The 16,603-nt window shown below is 44.7% G+C and overlaps 1 protein-coding gene and 1 long non-coding RNA gene across 2 annotated transcripts in view; both read right to left on the reverse strand.

Moving 5' to 3' along the window:
• Positions 1 to 2,271: 2,271 nt before the first annotated feature.
• Positions 2,272 to 2,931, reverse strand: LOC142384583 (uncharacterized). Its single transcript, XR_012770076.1, has 3 exons — positions 2,676 to 2,931; positions 2,470 to 2,585; positions 2,272 to 2,381 (listed from the first exon to the last, which is right to left on the reverse strand). It is a non-coding gene; the product is annotated as an uncharacterized LOC142384583 (long non-coding RNA).
• An 8,491-nt stretch (positions 2,932 to 11,422) lies between these two features.
• Positions 11,423 to 16,603, reverse strand: part of lrp5 (low density lipoprotein receptor-related protein 5) — a 112,354-nt gene continuing 107,173 nt past the window's right edge. The window contains exon 29 of the mRNA XM_075469280.1: positions 11,423 to 14,814. Within this exon, the coding sequence (XP_075325395.1) occupies positions 14,490 to 14,814 (325 nt within the window). The 3' untranslated portion in view covers positions 11,423 to 14,489. The remainder of the gene's footprint in view (positions 14,815 to 16,603) is intronic.

Consider the following 16,603-nt stretch of genomic DNA (forward strand, 5'->3'; position numbering starts at 1 on the left):
CGTGGGGCCTCCCATTTCTGGGGCTGAGGTTGCCGAGGTGGTCAAAAAACTCCTCGGTGGCAAGGCCCCGGGGGTGGATGAGGTCCGTTCTGAGTTCCTCAAGGCTCTGGATATTGTAGGGCTGTCTTGGTTGACACGCCTCTGCAGCATCGCGTGGACATCGGGGGCAGTGCCTCTGGACTGGCAGATCGGGGTGGTGGTCCCCCTCTTTAAAAAGGGGGACCGGAGGGTGTGTTCCAACTATAGGGGGATCACACTCCTCAGCCTCCCTGGTAAGGTCTTTTCGGGGGTACTGGAGAGGAGGATCCGCCGGATAGTCGAATCTCGGATTCAGGAGGTGCAGTGTGGTTTTCGTCCTGGCCGTGGAACAGTGGACCAGCTCTATACCCTCGGCAGGATCCTGGAGGGTGCATGGGAGTTCGCCCAACCGGTCTACATGTGTTTTGTGGACTTGGAGAAGGCGTTCGACCGTGTCCCTCGGGGACTCTTGTGGGGGGTGCTCCGGGAGTATGGAGTGCCGGACTCCTTGATATGGGCTGTCCGGTCTCTGTATGACCGGTGTCAGAGTGTGGTCCGCATTGCCGGCAGTAAGTTGGACATGTTTCCTGTGAGGGTTGGACTCCGTCAGGGCTGCCCTTTGTCACCGATTCTGTTCATAATTTTTATGGACAGAATTTCTAGGCGCAGCCAGGGCGTTGAGGGGGTCTGGCTTGGCGACCTCAGAATCGGGTCTCTGCTTTTTGCGGACGATTTGGTTCTGTTGGCGTCGTCAGGCCGCTCCAGTGAGAGCTGGAGCGGTTTGCAGCCAAGTGTGAAGCTGTTGGGATGACCATCAGCACCTCCAAGTCTGAGACCATGGTCTTAGGCCGGAAAAGGGTGGAATGCTCTCTCCGGGTCGGGAATGAGATCCTTCCCCAAGTGGAGGAGTTCAAGTATCTCAGGGTCTTGTTCACGAGTGAGGGACGAATGGAACAGGAGATTGACAGGCGGATTGGTGCGGCGTCTGCAGTGATGCGGGCTCTGCACCGGCCCGTCGTGGTGAAGAAGGAGCTGAGCCAGAAGGCGAAGCTCTTGATTTACCGGTCAATCTATGTTCCTACCCTCACCTATGGTCACGAGCTGTGGGTAGTGACCGAAAGAACGAGATCGCGAATACAAGCGGCCGAAATGAGTTTCCTCCGCAGGGTGTCTGGGCTCTCCCTTAGAAATAGGGTGAGAAGATCGGTCATCCGGGAGGGGCTCGGAGTAGAACCGCTGCTCCTCCGCATCGAGAGGAGTCAGATGAGGTGGACTATGTTTCTCGGCTGGCCTGGGAACGTCTCGGGGTCCCCCAAGAAGAGCTGGAGGAAGTGGCCGGGGACAGGGACGTCTGGGTCTCTTTGCTTAAGCTGCTGCCCCCGCGACCCGATCCCCGGACCAGCGGAAGATAATGGATGGATGGATGGATAATTACAATCATTTTAGATAACTGATGATTTTAGATGAACCACTAGATAATTTAGTTTCCCACAGACTACACATAAAGTACATCACCATATAAATATAAATGCACATTAGAGTGTACCATGATGTTCCTTTATTGAACAAGGATGAATCAAAGCAAGTAAACCATCAGCTCCTTTCAAAACTGAAGTCACACAGTGCTCTACAAGACAAAAAGCACAGAATCAAAGCATGCAGTTTGAGACAAATGGTTTGTAAAAATGGGCTATACAAATAAAATTGCCTTGCCTATACAGCACAAAAACCAACAAAAATTCCTCTGCCATTGCAGGCCCAACTTAAATCAACATGCATATTAATTAAAATTATTTAACACATATTGGTCTCTGACCAGCCGACCACAGTCGTCATCTGGGAAGATGGCAGGAATGTCCCAGTCTATGAGAGCTGGCACTCTGGGGGCCCTCTCCTTTCTCAGGCAGGCCACATTGTAGAGGACAGCACAGGCCACAATGATATCACATGCCCTGTCTGGGCTGACTCTCAGGTGGTTCAGACACTGAAAGCGTGCCTTCAGTAGGCCAAATGTAATTTCTATCTGGCCCTTGTTCTGGCATGGGCATGGTTGTATGCCAGTTGTGCCTCCAGAGGGTCTGCAAATGGAGTGAGCAGAAAAGGCTGGCAGGCATACCCTCTGTCACCCAGCAATACACCCAGGAAATCACCTGTGAACACAAAATGTTACCATCACAACCTCATAAGTAGTGACATTCTTAACACAGCCATGATGTTAAAAGTGGTTATCAATAGAGGTTCTGTGGCTCACCTTGTGATAGGCGCCGATAGATCTCCGAGTTCCGAAACACTCGGGAGTCGTGGACCGAGCCGGGCCACTTTGCCACAACATTACTGATCAAATAGTTAGCATTGCAGACCATCTGAAATGATAAGATGTTAAACCCATTAATGCACAGTACAGGCAATGTACAGTGTTCATTAATTAACTTTATCAAAAGTCATGTTCACCTGTACATTGATGCTGTGGAAGTTTTTCCTGTTCACAAAATCCCCCTCATGGCCACCTGAGGGGGATTTTATTTTGATGTGTGTGCAGTCCACTGCACCAATGACATTGGGGAAACCTGTAATACGATGCAATGAGTATCTTACTCTGAATGTTAACATTGTAATTGTAACTGTAATTTAAAAAAAAATTTAAAAAAAATTCTTACCTGCAATCCTATAGAACTCCTCCTTGATGTCACAGAGTCTTCTATGCCCAGGGAAGGAGATGAAGATGCTTGCAAGTCCTTTAATTGCGTTTTTTTTTCACTGCTAAAACAGTACAGGCAATGTGTGGGCAGGCACATTCTTAATAAAAAGTTGCTGCCATGTCCATTTTGGTTGCTTGCTTGCGCTTGACTCAGAGCGCGGATCTCGAAAACACATGAGAAGCTATACAGAATCATACGCGGCGGACAGCACAGCTTTATGCCAATTATGCACACAGGCTCCACACCTCCACACACATCGCGTCTGCAATCATAACTCATCAGGGGAAATCACATTTTGCCAATATTTTAGAGACCCCCCAACATTTCCCAAATCCTGTTTTCGGGGGGGTCTCGGATCCCCCGAGTCCCCCGTAGTTCGAACACTGCCTAATTGTGATAATTTCAGTGGAGTGGTGAGTGTGTATTTGTGCACTACTTACGCATTCAGGCGGTCAGCAAAGGTTTGCCACGCTTGCTCCCTTTGTTTTTTAACTGTGGCAGTATTTCCTTTTTGTTTTATTTTCTCCTTCACCTCTTCATATGCTTCCATTAATAATTATTGCTCCGCTGGGGAGAAATACGCCGCCCTTGTTGCCATGGTGAATCAGTGAATCTATGATCGATCGTGGGGTCTATTTAAGCAAGCCGTGTGCACTTATCCAGGATCGCTTTCACCTGGCTCAATGAATCCGTGTCTGCTCATCCTGGCTTGGCCTTTGTGCAACCAACTAAGCCTGGGCGCCCATGTTTTGGATTCCTTGAACCTGGCTAAGTAACTCATCCTGGATGTCTAAATCCTACTTTTGTGCAACGGGCCCCAGATCTGGCGGCAGAAAGGGAGACAGAAATCGCTGAGGTCCCGTGCTGTGAAAACTGCCCTGGTTTGCGGAATACAATGGCTGGAAGACGACTTGCTTTCAACTCCCCAGCAACTCTCTGCGGGTCTACAGGTTTGTGTGTTTTTTTCTACTTGCACATGACCATTTGATTGTTTAATTTTAGTCTTGTTGACACTGTACAGCACTTGGGACAGTTCTCGCTGATTTTAAATGTGCTGTATATTAAACTTACTTACACACTTGCTTACAGGCAGATAAAATGAAAGTCCTGTTGAATGCTATGACCGGAATGTCTCGTATGGTGGCCAGCACTGTGGACACGGTCGTGGAGAGGGTGCTGGAGGGAATCGACCAGAGATTCGCTAGGTTGGAGGCAAGATGGCCGTCGAGAACGGACTGGAGTTACATTCCAGAGAAGTTGAAGAGCCCAAGAGAAGGCGGATACAGAATCCGAAAATCGCGGAGTAGGTTATTGACTGTGGCTTTAGGCTAAACTCAACTTAATTGTGTCCATCACGTGAAAACCAGTGTGAGTTGCTTTATTTAAAAAAATGTATTTCGTGTTTTCAATTTATAGGAAGCAGTTCGCCGCCTGCATAACTCACCGTGGCATTATAATCCAGGTCAAGGGTAAGAATAAGTGAATGTTCTCCCAATATCTAGTTGAGTTGGACCCGATGTTACGTTATGTTAATGCAGTTTTTTTTTTAATTAACCATAGGCCTATTGTTTTTACAGGCTACTGTCACCTCACAATATGGATGTAACGAGTCGCTTGAAGGAGGCGGTGTCAAACAGTCCGAACTTCAGAGAGGCAGACGGGGACACTATCGAGGGTGAGCGGCGCTGACTTTTACCACGGCTGGCACTGACACTTTTAAGCACTGGTCATTTTATTCATTCCTCTTGTTTGTTGTTTTTTTTAGCTGCGTGACGGACCTGTGTGCTGTGCTACAGGCGCGTCTTGAAGCCAACCCGAAATACTCTCAGTCTCACCACAGAAGAGTGAAAGAGAGTAAGAACATATACGCTGTCAATATGACTTTTGTTACTTTATAGACAAGTTGTCAATATGCTGTGCATGGCTAGACTATGTTTTGATTATTTATTGGTTATTCCAACAGCTCCCAGAAGCCAGCTTCTGATCCAGGATGAGGACGTCTGACAACTCCCGCAGACCCTGCAGGGACCGGAGTAAGAATGCGGATTCCAAACGGCGGCGTTTAGGCTTATTGTGTATATTGTAGGCTACAGCAGTGTGTGTATATAGTTTTCAATTCTTTATCATCAACATGATTCTTATTACAATGTAAGCTATGTACATTGTGTGGTGTGGCAATAAAAGCGCTTTAAAAAAAAAAGTTTCCTTTTTCATTTCCTCAATAGATTCACGTCATTCATGCCTGCATTCATAGCCTAGTCATAGTGCAGCTTATAAGAATGACGTGAATATATGAAGTACACAAACATCCCAGGAATATTAATAATCATAATCACAATTATTAATCATAATTGCTGAATGATATGCCCATATAAAGTATGCATATATTAACCTTATTGGCCAATGGGCGGTCAGCTTTACAGGAGCTTTTTCATGTAATCACGTGCCTTTTTCGTCCAATACCAGCGAGGCCAGTGAGAGGTCCAGGCACTCTCACAGCGGGGTGCTAATCGCTGGGCCATTAGCACCCCGCTGTGAGAGCCCGCCGCGAGTCGGGTTCGTTTCCGACGATTTTCTCGCTCAACAAACTTAAAGTTTGTCTGCCTGTTAGCGCCCAGGTGCGTCCGAAAATTAGGCAAATTCGCGGATGTTCACTGCTGTCCACAGTGACACAAATCCCTCTTTTCGTGCAGTGATGGTGCTCAGAAGATAAACAGATTTCTTTTTTTTTGTTGCAAACACCGTCAGCAAAGGCACTTACAGATGTGAACACCTGTGTGGGGTACAACTGGCGCGCCGAGGTTTCCTTTGCAGTTGCTGGTAGCTCCCGACGATTTTTGTTGATGGTGCCAAGCAGAGTTGTTTTTAATTGTGAATAGTGGGACTCTCACAATAACCCTGACACAAGCGGGTGAAAGTCCAAGACCTCCCTTCAAATTGAAATGCAAACCCAAACTGGCTGTCAGGGTGCACAGGGACAGAGAAAAACACGTTAGACAAAACGACAACTGAGAAAAACTGTGCATCTGGAGGGAATCTGGGACTCAATGGTTTGGGGATTTGGCATAGTGGGAGCACGTGGAACTGCAGTGTTCACAGCTTGGAGGTCCTGTACAAAAATCCATTCATCTGGTTGACATCTGGTTCATCTTTTTAACAAGAAATAATGGTTTGGGGTTATGGGTTATGCCTTCTTTCAGTAGGGACTGAAAAATAGGCTTAATCCCCTTAACTGCTTTAGGCTTCAAAGGGTACTGTTTTTGACATGGAAGATAGTCAGACTTAGGGGTGTCAATTACCGGTTCACAGCCTTTTATCAACCCCACATCGTATTTGTTCTTGGCCCAAAGATCAGTAGGTAACATACGTAAGGAAGACATATCTGTTTCAGATAAAAAGCATGCTTTAAAATGTAACCTTGTGGTCGGAACTAGTTTCAGAGTTCTTTGACAATGTACTCAATAATGGTTTTTTGTATGCAGAAAATCATTTGGAAAACTTTAAATTTAAATTTCCCGCGAATCCCAATCAGCTTCTTTCTTGCAGCTTTCTTCTTCTTTCATTCACTCCCTGCCAAAGCTAGTGTTTGGGTTTTGCCAAGGAGACATGGGGATAGGAGCAGTGAACGTCAAAAAATTCTTGCTGTCACCGCCAGCGCAGTAGTTTGAGAGTTCCAAAACAAAGTAGAAAGTTTTTCAAAAGGAGTGCGAAACCACCTCCGCTCATAATCTTTATCAGGCCCCAGTGAGACGTGTGATGTGCAGTGCAGATCAGCAGGCTGCATGAAATCAGAAGATGGTGAAACCAACAATTTAGCCAAGCTGCTGCGAGAAAGGGCAAGTTTGCACTCATAAGCACGAGCTGATGAGTCCAACTGCACTGCTAAAAGAACAGAGTTAGACAGTGATGTGACCTCACCGGCACCGCTGAAACCGGGTGACGGCACCACGTACACGCACACACAGCTATGAAGAAATGCTTACTGATACACATCCTTTTGGGTCTTGCAGTGAAAATGTACTTGCTGACTGTGACTCACATGATAAATTTTTTTGTCACACCCATTGCGTGCGTCACACGCAATGGGTCCTCCTTCAGACATTCATTTTTGCTGTCAGAATTGTGTCCCATAAATCTTATGGGCCCTGACTTAATGTGCAAGTTATGCATTATTCTCACTTCCCTTCGTATCACTGCGTGCTGCCGCCTGCCGACAGCAGCGCCTGTTACGGTGTTTGCTCAGATCTACGTGTCACTGACGGCCTGTAGATACATTGTGTCACTGCATCGAACAGATCAGTGTGTGGATGCAAAACAATTTTCTCCAGCTAAACTCAGACAAAACTGAAATCATTGTCTGTGGCCCACAGAAACAAAGAGAAAGTGTTATCAGTCACCTTGAGACTCTCTCTCAAGAACCTAATAATCAAGTTAGGTTAGGTTAATATTGGACTCAGACCTGAACTTTAACAGCCACATTAAATCAGTAACATCAGCAGCGTTTTACCATCTAAAAAACATTGCCAGAATCAAAGGAATAGTGTCTAAACCAGACTTAGAAAGACTGATCCATGCGTTTGTCTCCAGCAGGTTAGACTACTGTAACGGCCTGCTCACTGGGCTCTCTAAACGGGCTGTAAGACAGCTGCAGTACATCCAGAACGCTGCTGCTCGAGTCCTGACTAGAACCAGGAAATACGACCATATTAGTCCAGTGCTCAGGTCTCTGCACTGGCTTCCTGTCGCTCAGAGAATAGAGTTCAGAGAACAGCTCTGCTGTTTTAGTCAAAATGGTAATTGCCTTAAGTTGAGAACCTAACCATTCAAGATAAAATTTCCCATGAGTTTTAATACTCTACCCTATTTTTCCAGATTGAAAAGTGTTCCATCTGTACATACATAATCTGACCTTCTGAATGCACAACCTTTACTTGTAAAATACTTTGTATTCAAACACACATAAGTGTGACTGTGTGAATACTTGCAGCCCCACTGACTGCTGTTAGAATAATGTTGATATGTGGCTGAATACTCAGGAACCTGTGATTGAGCCCACCTGTTGCCCAGTATCAGCTGAATAGGCTCCAGAGGCCCTCGGCCCTTTGAAGGGTAAAGTGGATACAGCTAACTGGGTATCAAAAGAACTGAGTAAACAATGGCTCTTTGTTAACCCTTAACATGATGTAAGTTTACCCTCTGCTCAACTCCTCCTGAGCTAAACATGTTCCATATGAATAATTCTACATTCATTCACAGTCAGGCTCATGGAATGCCTTATGATTATGTGCTAATATGACTTTTTCTATTGCAATTGTTTGTAATATGCTTGTTTCTCAGCAAGAAACAATTGAGTATGATTGCTGCAATATTGTTAACGATATATATCTATTTTTTGTTTTGTTTTGTTTTGAAAAACTAATTTCAAAGTATTGTGTGCGAACGCAGAACTGCAGGTGGTTAGCCTAACTGATCCCACAGTGAAGATATCACATTCAAATCAACATGGAGTCCTTGCAGGCCAATAGATGTGCTCATTTGGCAGGTGGATCGCTTTTTTTGTGAGAGAACTTAATAAGAATCTCAGAGGAGAGGGAGTTAAAACCGGTGAAAGTGGAGCTGGAAAGGTGGAGACAACCCACAAGCAGCTGGCGTAATTACAGAGTGCTGAGCACAGAATAAAGTTGTACCCCCCCTCTCTGTTCAGCCCTCAGCACCTGCGTGCCAGCTGGAAAGGCTAAACTGGAGAGACTACCACTTCACTTTACACATTTGCTTCCTCTCACCTTCTTTGAAAATGTCTTAGTTTGCAACTTTGTCCTCGGAGTATTCTGTCCAAACAGTCCATGTGCTTATAACTGATGTGCATGTTTAGATAAATAGACAGAGTAGACTGCATATCACTACAGATAAATTGTAGATCTGCACCTGAAGACTCTTCTTTGATCAGTTTGTTATTTCTACAGTGTTCTTTATGTTATTAACTTGTGAAGCGAGCTTATTTAACAGTCAGCTCCAGACCAGTCCCCAGCACAGAACCAGCCTTTTGATCAGTTGGTTCGGTTTCTTTGAGTCTCTGGTTCTGATGCTGCTGCCCCAACATACTGGAACTCCACCACAGAAACATCTGGGTGCAGACATGCTTTGATTTGATCCACCATGAGCTTTAAATCCTCACAAAAATCTGTCCTTTTGACCTGAACCCAGTTTTGAATGAATAATTCACAATGTAGATTCTCCATTATATTATATCATATGTGGTCAGACTTATGTGATTCTGCATTGTTCTGGGACAATGGCAGAGCTGAAGGAACTGATCAAATTCATCACTTTAGAGCTTTGGTGCAGGCAGCTGTAGGTAATAAACAGCAGGTAGGTAATAACTTGTTCATTTGTACAACAAACAGTTTTCCTGAAGCAGGCCTCCCAACTGAACTGGAGCAACATTTTCAGTACTTTCAGTAAGCGGCTTTCTTTATGACTGAGATCAGATCCACCATCATAGTGCTCGTTCTCGCTGAGAGGAGCCTCAGCTCACACAAAGAGAGTCCGGCGGTGTTGAGCTTGCTTCATCCTGAATCCCTCTGATCAGCAAATGAAAAAGCACCACCTCCAGACCAATCAGTCCACATAGAAAGTTAAAAAACAGACAGAAGAGCTTTGAGGAGATCTAGCTATCTTAGGTTGGAAGGCCGTGTAGGCCTCCTGAGAAGAACTCTCCCCTTCATCCTTTTCAAACATGTGGCAGCACAAGCCAACAAGCATGTTGATTCAAATCTCTGAACTCAAAGCCATTTCTTCTTTTCTCAGACAGTGTTTGTGTCGGCGTGTCAAACCCACCAAACTGCATCACATGATGTCTGTATGTTCATGTTCGTCATCTTACAAAATCCGGGAACAACTAAAACCCTTTCATGGAATATTTTAGAGGTTGGATGACAGGAGATTAATTTTCATTTATATAGCGCCAATTACAACAAATGTAATCTCAAGGCACTTAAATAATAAAGTCCAATTCAAGCCAATTGGAATTCAATTCATTGTAATAATAATTATTTATAAAATAATCCAATTCATTCATATAGAGCCAATTCAAAAACAATTTCCTAGCTAAGGAAACCAACAGATTGCACTGAAACTTGTCTTCAGTCCAATCTCCCGTCCTGAGCGTGCCTGAGCTCAGACATCTCCAATCTGCCCGTTGACTGGTGTGAATGCTTTTTCTGTTTGGTCCTTATTTGCTCCAAAGAGCATTTAAAACAGCTCTTAAACGCAGCGGTATGTCATCAGATCTGCTCCTGCTGTCATGAGGCGACTCTGATACTGATCTTTTTCTCTCTTGTCTGCTTGTCCTCTTACTTTTTCTGCAGCAGCTGTGTTGCAGCTCTGCCTGTTTTACATCAACGCGCACATTTCCAGAGCTGGAGAAATGTCTGGACTCGCCCAGCTGATGACCAGCGTCACAGTACTGCTGAGATTTCCATTGTTGGGGTTAGTTAATCCAGACAGAAGTGCCCTTGGATGTGTTTAACTTTTGCTTCCTGGTACAGACCCCTGCTGTTAGTTTTCTGCTCTGTATATCTGAACATGAGCAGAGCAGCTGGAACACAGAGCAGAGCCACAATGACATTTAAAGCAGACATATTTCTTGAAAAACCCTAAATCTAATGCTACTCTAGTATTACTACTATTATCATCATTATTGTTATTGTGGTTGTATACATAAGTCATGTTCTTGAATCATAGAATTGCCATCCATCAGTGGTCACAGCTACTGTATTCCACCAATAGATGCCACCCTCTCACAGTAAAGACCAGCAAACAGAGACTTGTGTGACTTGGAACATGTCCTGGTGGCCCAACAAGGAAACAAAGAGTCTAAAATCTCCTTTCAGATGGACATTTCCAAGCAGCACAGCAAGCTGTCCTTTTGAAATAAATTCTATTCAATCATTTGATTCCATCTCTGAGACCTGAGGTGTTGTCACAAAGTGATTGGTTTTAATATTAGTGTTTGAGCCAATGAAAGGCCCACCCACAGTGGAGGGCCCTGCCCCACAGGTCAGAGCTGTTAATGACTACAGCGGTGATTCCTGAACATACATGTATAAAGTACTAGCGATTCAGACTTGAGTAGAAGTACAAGTACTCTATCAAAAAAGTGACTTGAGTAGAAGTAGAAGTGCTCTTTAAGCACCGTACTTAAGTGGAAGTACTAAAGTATTAAACATGTTTTGTACTTAAAGACATGGTTGGTAATCCTGTTCAGAAACACATTTTGTAATACTGGGTGAAATGGTCCGTCTATCCTGAGAGAAATCTATACAAGATGTATTTAGAAAAAGGGACGAAAATAATCAGACCTGTGGCAGCTGTAGGACTGAGAAAAAGCTGACCAATGGAGCGCCTACAAAAAACCAATCAGATGTCTCTGCTTTCTGCCTACGCCCCCCTCTGTCGGCTCCCTGCTCCGTGTGCGCACGCGGTTCTACCGGCTTTGGATGAAGCACTGACGGAATGGGGAGGGGGGGGTGGAGCTTAGAGGAGGGGCCACTTTCGAATCTTGCTAGCTCTCTTGCTAGCTCTCTAGGATTACCTACCATAACTTTAAGTATTGCAAGTAGTTTATTTTTAAAATTACTACTCAAGTACTGAAAGTAAAAGTAAAAGTATTGTGTGATGTAGTTATTAAAGAAATCAGTCAAAAGTTTGAAAATCAAATTGTTTATATTATTCAAAATGTTTGGCTGTAACAGCAGTACAGCGGAATGTACAAGAGCACCTTAAAACATTGAGCTTAACTCTTTTGAACAAAAGAATATGTATTGGCAAGTATGTCCCTTCCCCCTTTAAAGCATCTCCCATCACTTCACACTTGAGTGACTGTGGGGTTTGGAATGATTCCTAACATGTTTATAATAACGAGTAACGATGCAGCACATAAAAAATGTAGCGGAGTAAAAGTAATAAACTCATTGAAAATATGTACTGAAGTAAAAGTGGAAGTAGGAGAAAAAAATAATACTCCAGTCGAGTACAGATACAGCATTTTAGTACTTAAGTAGAGTAGTGAAGTAGTTCTACTTCGTTACTATACATCTCTGTTCCTGAATATCTCTGTGAGATCAACTCATTGACTGATTCTACTGATTTGTACAATAACGGACCTCAGCATTCCCTGGTTTCAGCAATAACTCAGTGATGAAAAAAATGTAGGCCAATATTCCTTAAAATAAAACCTTTATTATATAAAAATGCTTTTGATACAAAAAGTGTAAATTACACAAAGCATTCTTAGCTGAGATAGCAAATACAAGGTTTAGTGGTTTGACACAGGGCTTAGAGCCCTTGATATAAATGTTGCTCAGAGTACCCACTGACGCACTGTGCACAGGCTACTTTAGCTAGCTAACCTGGAAGTTGATCTGAGGCCAGTTTCCAGGCATCAGCTCCGTCTCACCATGGGACATGAAGGGATCAGCTGACAGCAACACGCTTACTGTAAGTTCAGAAGTTCCTCTCCTTTAAAAAGTGCTGGAAAACGCATCTGTGAGGAAACAACACTATGTTGTGACTCATCCAACCTCCTCCAATAAGGAGCCAGTCTCTTCTGAAGGAGAGCAGCTTTATCACCGTGGTGTTTCATACATTCCCAGCACTGCTGCTTCTGGTCCCAGCTTCATTTTCTTTCAAAAAAGTGAAATAAATCAATGTGTCCTCAGGCTGAACAGTGGGTGTGTACGGTGTTGGTCTTTAAAATAGCGAGAAGCCTGAGTGATCCTCCCGGTCATCGATGCTTATCATAGGAAGTCCCGTAACAAAAGAGCAAAAGTCGGGGGGGTTACTGCAACGTTGTCATGATGTCTTACTAAATGTGACAAAGTCAAGATAAAAGTTACTAATAATGTGAGGCAGACTTCTGGCTTTGGCTTTACAGGGTCTGCAGGATTCAAAGTCCTCAGCAGGGTTCACTGTAGCAGTGGCAAACAACTCAAGTGCTTGTTAGGAAAACTAACACCCCTTCTCATGCCCACTGTACTCAGGATGACAGTGAAAGAAATCACTGCGACATACAAAAGAGCCAAAGTGTGAGTGGGAGTCCGATTCATGGGACCTGATTCTGGAGAAGTTCAGGATCAAACGTCTCAGCTGGAACTTCTTCAAATCAAACATGGCCGACAGAAACATACACAATGATCTACACACACAGAAACATACAAAGAACACAAGATGCTATAAGGATACATCGTTAGGAAGTGTAAAATAGCTTCATAACTGTCAGAATGAAAGTGGTCATTTTGGCCTTTCTGTGTAATTCAGGTCATAGTATCTGAGAGGTTATGTACAGGATAGCAGCAAACATACTTTTGGTAAACAGGACTATGAGAGTAAAGAAAGGGTGATGGAAGAGGTTCAGATTCACAATGTCATTTACTTCTTACAACTCAGTCATGATCATTATGTACAATAGCTTTATATATAGATGTGGGTTTGGTATGTGGTCGGGTCTCTCTGCTGGGTGAGGGAAGCTCTCTCTTCAAAAGGCCCCAAAGGATTTCAGATGTGGAGAGACACAACTTCAAAACAATGTCCATCACCTCTCACAATTTGTTCATGGACCTTTCCCATCTATCCACTCAGTCAGTCATACAATCACTCAGTCATCAACTCTGTCCTGTTTGTACATCCTGCAGTCTTTCACAGCTGTCCATCATTCATCCACCCTCAGTTCCTCATCCACACTCATTCACACTCATTCACACTCATTCACACTCATTCACACTCATTCACACTCATCCACACTCATTCACACTCATTCACACTCATTCACACTCATTCACACTCATTCACGCTCATCCACACTCATCCACACTCATCCACACTCATTCACACTCATCCAGCTGTTCTTTGTTTGCAGCCAGTACAAATAAAAGCTGAAAAAAATTCCAAATATTCTAATACTATATACAGTCCTGCTGCCGTGTCTCCGAAACACTGTGAGATGGGAGGAGACAAGTGGTGTGAAACAGGGGTCAATGGGGGTGGGCTTGGCTTTGAGGTTTTCTCTCTCCACCTACTGGAAACTTTACACGGTGACTTCAGTCCTCACGCTGAACACTTACGGAGCATCACGAGGATTTAGGAGCTCGTTCAGCTAGATGGGAATCTTGAAATTTTGTAATGAAGTAAAAGGTGTCCCAGCAAAAGAAGTTTCCTCATCTGACGGAATGGAAGTTAAGGAAGGAGCTGCTCCAGGTATTCATCATCCCCTCTCTGAACTTTGAGGTGGCCAGGAGTTAGAAAATGTTCCAGCAGGACACAACTCCCCAGATAGTGCTCAGAGTGACAGGAAGGAGGAATTGAGCAAAGTGGGACACAAGGCACTGAAAGCTGACAGCCGAGCTCCGTGTTCTTTCCATGGTGCTGTGGGTGGGTCCCAGGTGGGTCCGTGTTCTTTCCATGGTGCTGTGGGTGGGTCCCAGGTGGGTCCGTGTTCTTTCCATGGTGCTGTGGGTGGGTCCCAGGTGGGTCCGTGTTCTTTCCATGGTGCTGTGGGTGGGTCCCAGGTGGGTCCGTGTTCTTTCCCTGGTGCTGTGGGTGGGTCCCAGGTGGGTCCCAGGTGGGTCCGTGTTCTTTCCCTGGTGCTGTGGGTGGGTCCCAGGTGGGTCCCAGGTGGGTCCCAGGTGGGTCTGTGTTCTTTCCCTGGTGCTGTGGGTGGGAGCAGCTCGGACTTCATCCCTTTCTTCCTCATTGGGCTCCCAAGTTGCTGGAGGGTCACGAGGAGTCAGTACAGGGAGAGGGAGGAGGGGGGCACAGGTGGAAGTAAGATCGTTCAGTGGAAGGGGACGGGGGGCAGCTTTCCTCAGCTGACATGTACTGAGAGCGGGGGGTGGGGGGTGGAGGGTACGGGTCAGAGTCTGAGTTAAGGTCCATGTAATATTTGTTGTGTTTGCCGTGGCTGTTGTAGCCCGACGCTTTCCAGCGGCTTGCTGAGGACTGCAGCCCAGCAGGGGGGTGGTGGGGGGTGTAGTCGCTGTCACAGACGTCAGTGCTGCAGGGCGTAGTGGGTGGAGCAGCACCACGGATCGGGTGGTACGGCCTGATGGGATACAAGAGACAGAGTTCATTTATGTCATTATTCAAGCTGTCATACATTGGCTGTGTTCGAAACCGCCTACTTCTCCTACTACTCCCACTACTCCTACTAACTTTAACTTTTTTTTAAGTTCCCTGATGCATACTGGATTCTCCGAAACGTTGAGCATGCATCATGAGGTTACTACTCATACTCAAACTACCCAAGATGCAACGTAACGTGACGTCGCCGATCGTCATTTCCTGTCAAAACGGCAGTTTCAAGCTAGCTACAATGAGGGTAGGTTCACTTCCTGTTTTCAAAACAAAAGCACCAATTGTATCGTAATGGCTTTCCCTATGATAAAAGGCAACGGGTATTTTATTTTGTGAAAATAACCAGAAGTGTGTTACTCACTGCGGCTAGCTTTAGTAGCGCCGAATTCGTTGGAACAAAATTGTAAACAGCCGGTATTTTGTCAGATTTTCAACACGTTGGGGATCTAAACCAATACTTTCTCGCCTGAAAATGTTTCAAATGTTGCTAAAGTTTACAGAGTTTAGAGCTTAACAGAAATCAGCTTCAGGCCGGCTGATTTCGGCTCGACAGGAGCGAAGTGCACTGTGTGTAAACGCTCTCCACAGCAGGCACCAGCAGGACATGTCAGCTCCAGGTGAGCTTTCAGGGACCACGCCGGCACGGTTCCACAATACAACACGGTCCTATCACTTTCTGTATGCACACACTGAAATATTTCACTTCATCCAGCAGAGCCTATAGAAGCAGCAACATTGGGAAGGCATCTCTCATCTGAAGATCTTTCTCATCTTCAGACAGAAAAACTACATGTCCCATCAGGCTCCACGGAAGACAATAGATTCCCATCTGTGGACCCTGTGGTCTGAAAGCTCACAGTGCCTCACCGTATGTCTGCAAAGAATCTGGACTTAAATGTTCAGCTTATCAAAATACTTTGTGAACCTTTTGTTTCATCTCAATATATTAGACTCACATATTCTACATACTCACACAGTATAATCTGCACTAACCTCGACCAGCTCTTAATGGTGTCTGTATGTTTTTCCAGCACCAGTCCACTCAACTGTAACTTTTACTTTATTTGCACTTTTTCATATTTCTGGCCTGCTGTGTTTGAAAGATGTGCCACCTCTCCCAGAATTTAAAATCAAGATATGAGAAGAATGAGAAAAGTTTGACTTATCAGCACAAGTTATGACCGCTGACAAAATATGTAGAATCCCCAAACTTTGGATGCTCATTCAGCTTTTATTTTAAAATCACAGATAAAAGAAAACTATCTTCATTCGTGTGTGAACGTTCCAGTGAAACAGACCTAGAAAAGCAATACACTGTTGTATTTTGTTCGAGGTAATGCAAAAGAAAAAAATATGGACTCTGCTTGTAATTTGCATTTCAAAAACAAAAACCTGCACAAAGAGTCTGCAGTGAAAAGTGAAAACAAGCTGCTGCTGATTGAGAGGAAGCATGGCCCCAGCAGGAGAGCTGTCAGGGGAAACAATGCAGAGGATCCTAAGACTCCGAATGGGGATGTTCCCAGTCAGCTGTGTCAGCACAAAATGGGAAGGTTGTAAAAGGGAAACATACAGGTCGACCAAGGAAGGCGTCAAAGAGTCAGGACAGAAAACTCAAAGCAAAATGTCTGAAAATAGAAAATGTCCAACAAAAGAAATGTAAAACAAATGGACAGAAACAGGAGTCGATGTTTGTGAGAGAAGTGTAAGAAAGCAGCTGAAGGGAATGGGATTTCCATCCAGAGAAGCCAAAGTGAAGC

The sequence above is a fragment of the Odontesthes bonariensis genome, chromosome 7 (assembly GCF_027942865.1).
Source record: "Odontesthes bonariensis isolate fOdoBon6 chromosome 7, fOdoBon6.hap1, whole genome shotgun sequence".
NCBI classification, from domain to species: domain Eukaryota; kingdom Metazoa; phylum Chordata; class Actinopteri; order Atheriniformes; family Atherinopsidae; genus Odontesthes; species Odontesthes bonariensis.